The sequence below is a fragment of the Typopeltis vanoorti genome, chromosome 17 (genome assembly GCF_054136105.1).
Source record: "Typopeltis vanoorti isolate ZY-2024b chromosome 17, IOZ_Tvanoo_1.0, whole genome shotgun sequence".
NCBI classification, from domain to species: Eukaryota; Metazoa; Arthropoda; class Arachnida; order Uropygi; family Thelyphonidae; genus Typopeltis; species Typopeltis vanoorti.
The window spans coordinates 36,180,188-36,192,679 of record NC_143565.1 but is presented as its reverse complement, the minus strand read 5'-3'; the positions used below and the strand labels follow the sequence as shown (position 1 = coordinate 36,192,679).

The 12,492-nt window shown below is 35.8% G+C and overlaps 1 protein-coding gene across 4 annotated transcripts in view; it reads right to left on the bottom strand.

Annotated features, from left to right (window-relative positions):
* Nucleotides 1-12,492, bottom strand: part of LOC150097294 (hepatocyte growth factor-regulated tyrosine kinase substrate-like) — a 274,352-nt gene that overhangs the window by 246,024 nt on the left and 15,836 nt on the right. For all 4 annotated transcript variants that reach the window (XM_090407192.1, XM_090407195.1, XM_090407196.1 and 1 more), the window contains exon 2: nt 10,041-10,103. In XM_090407192.1, the coding sequence (XP_090263318.1) occupies nt 10,041-10,080 (40 nt within the window). In that variant the 5' untranslated portion in view covers nt 10,081-10,103. The remainder of the gene's footprint in view (nt 1-10,040; nt 10,104-12,492) is intronic.

Sequence of the window (12,492 nt, the reverse complement as noted above, 5' to 3'; positions counted from 1 at the left end):
CATTTGTATAATTCTCATTGCATACTTCAGCTGGTTTAGTCATCAAGAAGTCAGTAACAAGACTTTGCTTTCCACTATGCTGCAATTTTTTATTAAGTTCATAATATGGTGCTAAACAAATATCCAATTGTCTTGTGAATTTTCCCCGAGCGCTCCATTGAGGGATCATTATCTGTAAAATAACTTTCTTGCCAAGTCCAATCCCTCTGCTAATTTCTTTAAACTGAATTCTTTAACGGATTCATCACAATCAGAATCTTCGGCAGAACTTTCCCCGCAATTAGTTCGACGCCATCTATTAATTGTACCAGTTCCTCCTCATTTAAATCTGTTTCTCCATCAATTGATTCACTAATTTTGTTTTCAACCATATCAAAAGTCCTCTCCACCAAATATGTGTGGGATGTTTATTATACAACATAGCTCGGCATCCACTGGAGGTACGAAATTTTGTTCCATTACGGCTTCAGACGATATTTTTTTCCAGCAAGCATTCAGCGTAGAGGGTTGCAATTCCTTAATGGACAGAGAAATAATTTTTACACAATTCAATATTAAAAACTCTTTCCACGCTTGAGGCAGTGTGATGTTTGGATTGGATTCCATTTTTTCCAAAATTAATTGAAATGTTCGCCGAATATAATATGATTTAAATGTTGATATTATTCCTTGGTCGAGTGGTTGAATAAGTGAAGTAGTATTAGGTGGCAAAAAAGTTATGTTAATATTTGGATGACTTAAATTTGTTGGGTGGCTTGGTGGGTTATCTAAAATTAGTAGAATTTTGAAGTCCATATTCTTTATCTTTGTGTAACTTTCTACATCGGGTACAAAACACTTGAAAAACCAATTTTCAAACATGCTAGCTGTAACCCATGCCTTTCTGTTGGCCCACCAATAAACAGGTAGGGTGGACTTGTCAAGCCCTTTCATCGCACGAGGATTTGCAGATTGGTTAATAAACAATGGTTTTGTCATGTAATCACCTGATGCATTACTACAAAACAGTAGTGTAATTCTATCTTTGGAAACTTTGAATCCAGGAGCTGATCTTTCATTTTTCGAAATATAGGTGCATTTTGGCATTTTTTTCCAATATAACCCAGATTCATCCGCATTGAGCACTTGGTCTGCACTATAACCACCTTTATTTCAATGATTTTAAAAAGTTTTGCTAGGTATTTCCAGGCAGCTTCAACATTTGCTGATGCTCATTCTCCCTGGATTTTAAGATTATAAAAAGAAAACTGCTTTTTAAAGTTTTCAAACTAACCCTTACTGGCACAAACTCCATGTTGAGAGATTTCTTCTGAAGAATCTTGATCAAGTTTTTTTTAATATTTATAAACTTTGAGAACTTTTTGATTAATAAGATGTCCATCCAAAGGAATTTTCTTTTGAGTGCAATCTTCTATCCAAATCATTAGAGATTTCTCCATTTTTTCCATTAGAATATCGTGTACATGAGCAACGCACTCTGCACTTATTGTTGACCCAGCAATAACACTTTCTCAGATTTTATGTTCATTTTGTTTGATTGTGTGAATTGTTGATTCATTTAAATTCAGAGTCCTTGCAACAACTCCCCAAATTTTAACCCCAAATTTCTCCAAATTTCCCCAAATTTCAACCGATCGAAGATTTTAATTTTTTCTTCGAGAGAAATCAATTTCCTCTTCAATGTTGGTTTTTTTCCCTTTCATTGCCGTTTTAGTGGCCATTTCAATAAAAATAAACTTTGACATAAAAAAAAAGCATTACATATGTATGTAACTCACCAGAAAATAAACTGCTCAGCTTGAGAATAACACACTTATGATTTTTAATACGCTTTCCTGGCAGAAAACGAAGACAATTTTCAACAATAAACACTTTATACAGTAAACCCTAGATGGCGTACCTATGGCACCCGTGGCACGTCTGAGAATTTTGCTGGCACATCAACAGTTTGCAGGTGATATCCTTCTATATGCTTAAAAATTATTCAACTTTTTTTTTAATTATTACAATACATACAAATTAAATTTGTTTTACACAAGAGAGCAGCTAATAAGACGTGCATGTGATTGGTGCGGTATTAACAAAAGATCACGTGACCCAAAGACAAAAGCAACGACAAGTGTTGAATTGAAATGCTAATTCTTTTCAATTGAATTCCATAACATCTGAAACTGTCATAACAACATTCACTATTAGTTTTAACACATTCACAACAGGGTGTCATTTATCGTTCCAACAGAACTTCTCATTACTGACTGGCTCAACTCGCACAAACGTTTCAACCCTTGGTTGAATTTTATGGCTTCTTGTTTGCGTTTGAGGTGGCAGGCGAACGAACTCATATATTCATTATATGGCATGTTTCAATTCTTGGTAGAATTTTATTTTAAGTTAGCCTTTGTGATCTGTCATAATGACATCAAGAATTTCAAATGCAATAAAACAAACGCTTATTTCATAATTGAAAAATTGGACAACAGTTTTTAGTTAGATACTGTGTTTCAGCAACATATGATATTGCTTAAATCTATACAGCATAGTTTCTGTGAGAGGAGACATGATTTATTAATTAGCGACATTTTTATTCCATCTGTCTCTAATTGCACTATTTGTTGAGAATGACACAGACTGCAAAAGTCTCTGTACAGTACCTTATTCTGTATCATTGAATAAGGTACCGTATCACTGAATAAGGGTACAGTACCTTATTCAGTGATACAATAAAACTAAATTCAATATTTATAACTACTTGCGTGATATGGGCAGACACAAATTTAATGAAGATAAAATTTGATTTTTAAGTCCTGCGGTGAAAAATATATGAAAAAAAAATAATAAAGGGTTACCAGAAATTGTAGACCGTGTTATATTGAAACCACGTTGAACAAGGGATACTACAATTTGCAGACCGCGTTATATCGAAACCGCGTTGTATAAGTACCGCGTTATACGAGGGTTACCTGTACATGAACATTCTTCTAAAACCATAATGAATTTGAAATTTTTAAAGTTCTGTTTTTTTTGTTTTTTTTTATCATATTGTAATGATTTATTTACTAGACACTAAAAATGCTATAATAAATAAAATCTGCAATGGAATTAAAATCTGTAATTCTTCCAGAAAACTAAATTTTTTAAGGACATCTTTTAACTTGTTGAGGATGAAACTGTGCTTTAGGAACCTGGATAAACTCCACATCATCATCATCATCATAATGCTAACACAAAGTCTATCATACCACTCCTTGAACTCATGGACCATTCTTGCTCTCACCACTCTATCAGGAAATGCTTTCCATGGTTCCACCACCCTCTAATATATAGCATAAACACCTTTAAGCAATCCCAACAGAATTTATACCATGTTAAACTGAGATTGGTATTTAAAAAAAAAGTTATCCACCCATTTCCAAATTTTATCTTTGACCAACTTTTTTAATGGGGGTGTGGGGGCATGTAGACATGGACACAATTTCATTGTGAGTGATTCAAGGTTATATAAGCCTGAACCCTACAGTAATAATCCAATAAACAAGGCAGTAGCATCACATTGTGTGCTGAAAATCATCTACTATGCTACGATGAAGTTGAATCCTACAGGATATCAAATGAAAAGTAAAGGCTTTATGCACTTGACTACAAAGAAATTGGGGCAGTAGAGATAGGCATACTTTATACTTAACAGTCATATATGACATAAAGTGTATTTGTACATTTGAATGTGCAGATGTTTCATGAATAGAATGCATTATCTGAATCTGTTCTTTTCCATTTTCTTTGACACAAAATTTCCATCCTATTTTTTCATCACATTATCTGGTTCTGAAGTATGATTTTCTATATGCAAACTGTTCTAACAATGAGTTATCATTTCTACTTGGATTTTCAAGTCCATAACTAACTTGGTCCCACTGACAACTCTAGAGTATTAAGTGGGAGAACTATATGAAGCAAGATGAAAGCACAGTGAGTTACATGACATCTTAAAATTACTTAAATTTTTCAGATGTCATGAAATTACTTGAATTAGTTGAAAATTGAAAGAAATGCAACAGGTGTTGGAACAATCAATTTTCAGACTTCTTTCAATTTTCTTTCAGTATTTAGATAAGAGGGTCACATTTCAAAAGTATGATCCAAATTGTATCCCCAGTTGTTAAACCAAATGTTTACTTAACAAAATACATTTACAGGCCTTCAAATATAATCACCATTCTGCCTTATCCCTGTTATCCAAAATTTCAGTAAGTTTTGAATTCCTATCAGCAAACTTTTTTTTGTTGATTTGTTTGATGCATCACTTCATTGGCAGGAACTGCATCAACGGTAGTGAAGAATTTGCCAAGCAACGGTTCTTTCAACTTAGGCAAAAGATAAAAGTGTGAAGAGCTCATCAGCACTATACTGAGGTGAAAAAGTGCTTGTCATCCATACTATAATCCATTCTATAAGATTTGATACCTCATATCAAACAGGTGGCCTCACATTATCAAGGGAAATGATGACTCCAGTCAAGAACAGGATTATCACTTCAATCATGAAGTGATAATGACAGAGCATTTGCATCATTGAAGTGATAATGACAGAGCACCTGCATCATCACTACTTTATCAGGATAATCACAAAGCATTATCTGTGATTATCCTGAAGTGATAATAACAGATAATGACGGATGGAGATCAAGTTAATTATGATAATTTTATCATTATTAACTTAACCTTCATCAGTTACGGCTAACAAATTTTTTGGATGAAGAAAGGGTGGATGTTACCATTCTGAGGACTGGCTTTTAGGCTCTGAATCAAAATCTCATATCTATGTTTCATCTATGGAAAAAAAAATTGTTTTTCATAAACTGCTCACCTCCAGTTTCAAAATGAGGCAGCAGTTCTGCAATCCTCTTGTGAGCTGCTTGCTACTTCTACAGTCAGTTACTGTGGAACCCATTTGGGTGCCGTGTTTAAACCTGAAGAGGTGGCATGTTTTTTTAGCCAGAGTCTGCTTCTGATAATAGCAAGAATTCTTTTGTTGTTGATCCGTTTTTTGATGTTTTCCATTCTTCCTCCCACAAGTTTAGTCTTATTTCTTCTGAAAGTGTTTTTATAACAGATTTCAGATTTTTTGGTAATTGTTTCTAGCTGTTCGTTTATAGCTGCTTCTTTAGCCTGTGCTCTTGTTTCCTGCCCAGTGTATACCTTCACCCAGCAGAACTTGACTTCCCATCCTTCCAAACCAGATTCTATTAACACTATAGGTGTATGGTTGTTATGGTTTTTTTATACTGTCTATAGTGCTTCTACTGTCAGTGTAAATCATTGCTGTCTTTTGATGAGAGATGTTGAGTTCTAATTCCAGGAGATATGTAAGTGAATGAACTATAGCAAGTTGTTCTACTTGGTTGTTGGAATACAGGGGATGCAGTCTAGAGCAGCATTCTTGTATAATGGAATGTCTCTAATATGCAATGAAAGAACAACCGACATCCCTTTGGTTTTGCTTCTGTCGGTACATACAGAAATCGCCACTTTCAGAGCTTTCCTTCTCTTAATATATGTTTCCATTGCTGAGTGAGGCCACCAACTATTAGTGAAGTGGACATTTGTAGCAGTTTTTTTTTTAATTAATTAATTAATTTATTTGTGGGGTAGATTCCAGTGGTGTGGGAGAGTATATATAGTGACAATAGGTGACATTGGATAGGGGTCAGTTCTGGAGCACACACTTTCAGAACAATTGGGGAAATGCCATCAGGGCCAGGGGACTTTTTTGTGCCTAATTTGGACAGTATTTTTCTGATCTCATCCTGGCAAAAGGATATGGGGGGGGGGCATTGTATGTTGAGTGTCTGGAATGGTTGGGGGACATTTACCATCGTCAGTTATGCAAGCATTTGAAGCAAACTATGAGGCCAGAAGATTGGCTTTTTCTGTGAGTGATGATGCAGTAGAGTCATTGGGGTGTGATAGGGGGTGGGAATAGCGTTGGACAGAAGTTACGGCCAATTGCTTTGGCGAGAGACCAAAAGGCTTGGCTGCCGTTTGGACAGGCTGCTAGTTTCCTGCTTTTTGCTCTTTCGAACTCTGTTTTGGATGAGTTGATTGTTTTTTTGCATCTATTACGGGCTTCGGTGTAAGCCTTGAAGGAGGATGAGGTCTTGATTTCAGCCAGTTGTGGTATGTCTGGTGTTTCATCTCTACAGCCTTGACACATCTTTTGGAGAACCAGGGTTTCGTTAGGGAGTGGCAGTTCAGAGGGCTGTGTGAAATGTATGTATTCATGCCAGTGAGGATTACTTTGGTAATAAGCATGGTGCATATGTTTGGGTTGGAAGCCCGGAAGCAATAGTCCAACCATGGGAATGCAGCATAGAAGTTGCGGAGGCTGTCCCACTTGGCACTGTTATAGTGCCAAACTACTCTTGTATGGGAGTGTCTGTGTAAATACTGTTGCAATGGGGAGGAGATGAGCACTAGGTTGTGGTCAGAATTGCCCGGGAGGGGGGGGGCTCACTACTTTCACTGTGTATTTGGAGGGGTCACTGGTGAGGAAGAGATCTAGGGTGTTTGGGGAGTGGTTTGGGTTATCTGGTATTCTGGTTGGCATCTGGACAAGTTGTGTAAGGTCGTTAGTAATGGCAAATGTTCGACATCTCTGCCTACAAGATCTGTACAACTGGAGGAGGAAAGCCAGCTAGTGTTGTGGACGTTAAAATCTCCTAGGAGGATGATTTTGCTGTTGGGAAAGTGGGATTGGAGAACGTCAACTTTTAGGGAGAGGAAATTAAAGAGCTCAGGATGGTTGGTTGTGTTGGGGAGCAATAGAAACAGCAGATGAATTGGACTGAGTGAGGGAAGGGATATTTTCAACCAAAGAAGGTCAAAGCTGGGTGATTCTAGGTTGGGTGCTCTCTGGCAAGGCATGTCAGAGCAGATGCATGCGCAGACAACCACCCTTGGGGCGAAAGCTGTTGAAGAGTGAGTAGTTTGGAAGGTTGAGATAAGTGGTGCTGGGGGGGGGGGATGAAATTTGAGTTTCTGCCAGGAAGAGTAGGTGGAGTTTGGTAGACTGTAGGTGATAGTGGACACTATTCAGGTTGGAGTTTAGGCCACAGATGTTGGTGAAGTGGATGCAAAGAGTTTTGTGAGTCATATGTTGGACTGCAAGGGTCTTGCACATTTCCTATGCAGTGCCTGCATGCTGGTGGCTGCTAGTGGCATCACTTGGTTTTTTCACCAGTTTATCTTGTCCGTAATCAATGGTCCAACTGTTGTCACCATTTTGACGTTTTTCTTCGAGTTGTCTTCGAAGCTGGCATCTTTGTTCTCTTTGTGCAAATGTTAGGTCTGGTTGTGCATGCATGTGCGATTGGAGACAAGTGTCCTTGAACTTGTTGTTGATCGCTGTTATTATTTTTGATGTGCTTGTCGGCATGTCGCAAGTCACTTTTACTAGGTGCAGAAAGTTTGTACCATCCTTCCTTTTATTTATAGGCCCGAAACAATGGAAACTAACGATATTCTTAGAATCGATGTTGCATTCTTTAGCTAGTTGCTGTCTTTTGATGAGAGATGTTGAGTTCTAATTTCTGGAGGGAGGGAGGGAAGAGAGAGAGAAGGGGGGGAAAGACATCAAAGAGCAGACTTCTTAGCCAGTTTATAGTATTCAAAACATGCCCAGAGATAAAACATTTTAACATGAGCTTTTCCCATCAGATACCACCATTTTATCATCTGACTATTTAAACAGCACTTTTTTTCCAAGAATGACAATAAAATAAATGCACAAAAAAGAATAGTTGTCAATCCCATCACAACTCACTGATACTTACATGGAATTGACTTGGGAGGTTGCAAAACATAATTTTCAGATAAGATGGAGTGCATGTGTGAAACTACAAAGCATGTGATTATCACAAGCTAAGGAGGAAGCTCAAATCAGTGCCATAGCATAACAATCTGTGTAAAGTAGGATGTTAGCAGTGCACTGCTGATAACAATTTACAGTTGAGTTACTGAGTGACCACTTTGCAAGATTTTATCATCCTAGAGAGGATAAATACTGCTGTGATAGGAACTGATGTGAAAATAGAGGTTGATGAACTGGATGTACTTAAGAGACTGCAAAATCTCAATGCAAATATGGCCCATGGGATTGAATGGGATATCAGTTCCCATTTTATGAGAATTTGCAAAGGAACTGGTAGTGCTTCTGACTATACTGTTTAACTTAAGTCTCAGCTCTGATGAGGTTTCAAGGGAGTGGAAGAAGATCAAAATAATTACTGTGCATAAAGGAAACTAAGTCAGTGGTAGCAAATTATAGCCCAATCAGCATCTTAAGAATAGTGATAAAAGTATTGGAAAAGTTGGTGATAGAGAGAATTCCGAATGGGTGGATAAGAATATGATACTCTATGGGGGAGAGCATGCTCTGTGAGGAGTCAGTCATGCCTTAGCAATTTGCTAATTTTTTATAATAGAGTGACAGTTGCACAGGATAAACGGAAAGCTACACAATGATACTGTTGGATTTTGAGAAGGCATTTGATTTGACAGAATACTACATGGAACTCTGTTAATCAAATTGGAACAAATGAAGATAAATTTGAACTGGTGATATGGATATCAGGGTGGTTGATGGACTTATAACAAAAAAGTAGTATATGAAGGAGTGGAATGTAGGAGAAAGGAAGTCACTACCAGTGTTCTCCAAGGCTATGTGCTTTGACTGCTACTGTGTACATAAATGATATAGGAAATGACCTGAATATATCATTAACAGCATATGAAATCCTAGAATGACAACAACAAAATGAAAGGCATGGATTACCTCAGGGAAGCTCCTAAATAATGGCTATAATCTAAAGACTATCAATAATATTAATCTTACAAAAAATCCATGAAATGTCTTTGCACATATACAAGAAATAGACTATTAAGGTGCAGTTTCTTTACCATACATAAAAAAAAAACATCACCACAAATATTGCATCACAAACATGTTAAAGCAGTATGACTTAAAAGTTGCTTTCACACCAAAAGTCTCCATGATGTTGAAGTCACCAAAACAACCTCATTCATCATTTAAAAGATCGGGTATATATAAAATTTTCTGTAGTGGTATCTGTTACAATGGATGAATGGGACCTTCAGGAGAGATTTGCATGAAAGAACATATTAAAGATACAGAGAAAAGCTAGGCCACAAATCTGGCCTAGCTTTTCATACTACTAATGGGAAAAAATGAGATGCTTTGACAACTCAAGGGAATGCCATATACTGCAACAGCTACGTTTGCAAATTCAAAGGGGTTGTTGAAATGACAAATTGTAACAAAAATCAAGGCCTTATTTTCAACCAACTATGGTCAGCATACATAATGGCTTTGCTCTTTTAAATTTTGCTTATTTCTGGAAAAATAAAAAATTATCATTGGAACAAAGAAGAGAGGACACTGGAAACCTAGCATATTCCAAGATTTCCACTGCCATATCTTTATTTCCATTTCTTCATATATTAAAACGAAACTGATTTTCTTATGTAATAAAAAATAACTAATACTGGGTTTATAGGTTGTAATAATTATTTAATAAAACCTACTAGTTTCACCACTTAAAACTAGTGCCACTGGCTTAAGTGGCAAAACTAGTAGGTTTTGTACTTTTGGTACAAAACCTCCTTTTCTAATACTGTTCAGCCACATCATCTTATGATTAACAACATTAATAACATCTTAATACATTAACTGCTTCCTTCATTTTGAAAGCAGAGGTAAAAAATACACCATTAAGAAAATTCAAAAATTTTATATACTTGAAATTACCATTCTATTTTTGTAGATTTTATGTTAAGGAATACATGATTCAATGTATATTATCAAGATAATTTTCAATGTTTTTTCTTTATTTTTTATTTGTTCACATCGTTTGGATAAATCCAGAAACTATAAAATAAAAATAAACTACAACTTAACTAAGTGATAGAAAAATTAATTATACATAAAAATTAGTTCAAACCCAACTCAATATTCTTAATACTCACCAAGAAGTCTGTCAAACGTAGTTGTTGACCAACTGAACATGTTGGTATCTGAATACCATATACCTGAAAAGGGTTTCAATTATAAATGCTTTTCATACTGCAACTGCACTAAGGAAATAAATATTTATAACTTAAGAAATGAATCAGCTGATCAGATTTAACTAACTCTGAGAATTCTCTACCCAATATTTACAGAAATTACCAATAATTTTCGTGTAATTCTCCTTTTCACATCTCCAATCACACACTAGTTCAAATCAATAAACCTATAAACTGGTGTATCTTTAGCAAGTAAATGCTACACAGGCAATAATTTACATTTTTTGACATTTCTCAAAGAAATACTGTCACTCCTAAGCTTCAATGGAGTGAGAAAGTTCATCATTGGAAGTCAAAATAATCTCACAGACCACCATGCATATCATGCTATCATCATCACTAAATTCCTAATATGTACTCTCAAGTGTATACAAGACATTATGATAGTATTATATGATAAGTTTACATTATTACTAATTTAGTATCAACACTTTGTCTCCAACATTAGTCTGTTATCTGTCAGGACTCCATTGCTGTCAGACTGTGAAGTCATAAGACCAAATTGCATTTCAGTCTTTTAAGGAACTCAACTGCATCAATCCACCCAGATGTAGGTCATCCAGGTCTTTTTAATATCACCCTGACAGTGAACACCTCTTTTGCTAATCTTTCCTCTCACATTCTGTTTAAATGACCATGATGATCAGCCTGTTTTCTACCCACTACAGGGTGAAAGCCTCTCCCATTGCAGGAGGGTTGGGTCTACTTCTCCCATGGTGACCCAGTCCATCTTGGGAGAGTGTTTATTCACTTGTATGAATGAATGAAGGTTAAAGACAATCACAAACATCCATGCCTAGGTGGGATTCAAACTCGCAGCCACTTGACTGGAGTGCAGATACGCTAATCACTCAGCCATCCAGGCCAGCAATTGACCATACCAACTTTATATTAGCTCCGCTCACACATTTTCCTAAATGCTAAGAATTTCGCATTCCATCCTAATATCTTCATTTCTAATGTCTCTGCCATCAGTTCACACCCATAATTTTTCTCAAACTTTCAATCTGTGGTCTATAGTCTTTGACCAATTTTATTTCAAATCCAACTCTCAGATCCATAAGTTAAAGTTGGTTTGAACACTGTACTGTAGACACCTGGTTTAATGTTATTAATAATTTCTCTCTTATTCCACATAAATGTACTTAGTTGATTCCCTACCATAACAGCTTTGTTTATTCTGTTCTCTGTATTTCCACATTTAATATGCATCTTCATTAAAAATGTTGCATAAATGGCTGAAATATTCCACTTGTTTGATAGGTTCTCGACAGTTGATATTTTCCATGTTTCTGCCTATCTTCATAGACTATTTTTATTGCCGATTTTTATGACAAATTTATTACTACAGTTACTCAATTTAGTTAAGTAATCCCAAACACTTCTACTAGATTTACTTTAAGACTTCAGATCCATAAAGAAAAGAAATGACGTTAACATTCCTAATTTTTATTTCAGGTTACATGCCACTTTCCTTCATAATGTGATCCACATAAATAATGAATAACAGCAGAGATTGTGTGTGATGCACCCCTTTTTTTACATCTGATTTCACATATATTTCCTTCAATTTGAACTATTGACTTACAACTTAAATACAGACTATATAGCGCAACGTATAGTAATGACCTATTCACACCATATAATTGTAACATTTTGAATAGCTTTTCTCTCGACACTTCATCATATCTGCAAAACAAGTACAGATCCTTGTTACATGAACAAGTTTTCTCAAACAGTTATCTTAAAATGGAAATCTAATCCTGACAACTTCTGAACCCAGAATAGTCTTCTCCAAGTTTCTCTTCCAGAATTTTTCTTACTTTTCTGAAGTAAAGTATGTTTGCATAAATCTTACTTGGAACAACAATAACACTCAGTAGGGAAATTACTCAATTTCACACTTAGTTTTATTCCCTTTTATAGTTGGACTCTATTCCAATCATCTGGAATTCAGCCTTCTGAATTATGTAAAACTTCTATACTTCCATATTGGAGCATTTATTACATATCATGTTCTCCAGCTGAATTTCTAATTAAGGTTGCTAATAGCTTTTTCATCCTCAAATATTGATATGTACTTCCAAATGTATTACTCTTGAATATTTTTACTGCTGTTCTGTCACTGCTTGCTCTATTTAACAGCCCTTCAAAGTAATTACTCCAAACATTCAGAATATCTTTATCCCCCTTTATCCTTATCTGCCTTCATGATAGTCAGTTCTCAATTTATGACATATGTGCCTTATGACCACTTGTACTTACATTGGTTATCCATTAAAAATATGTTCACAAATCACCTCAAATCATGCAACCCATGGAACAGTGTTGTTGCTGCCTTCATGGAATTTAT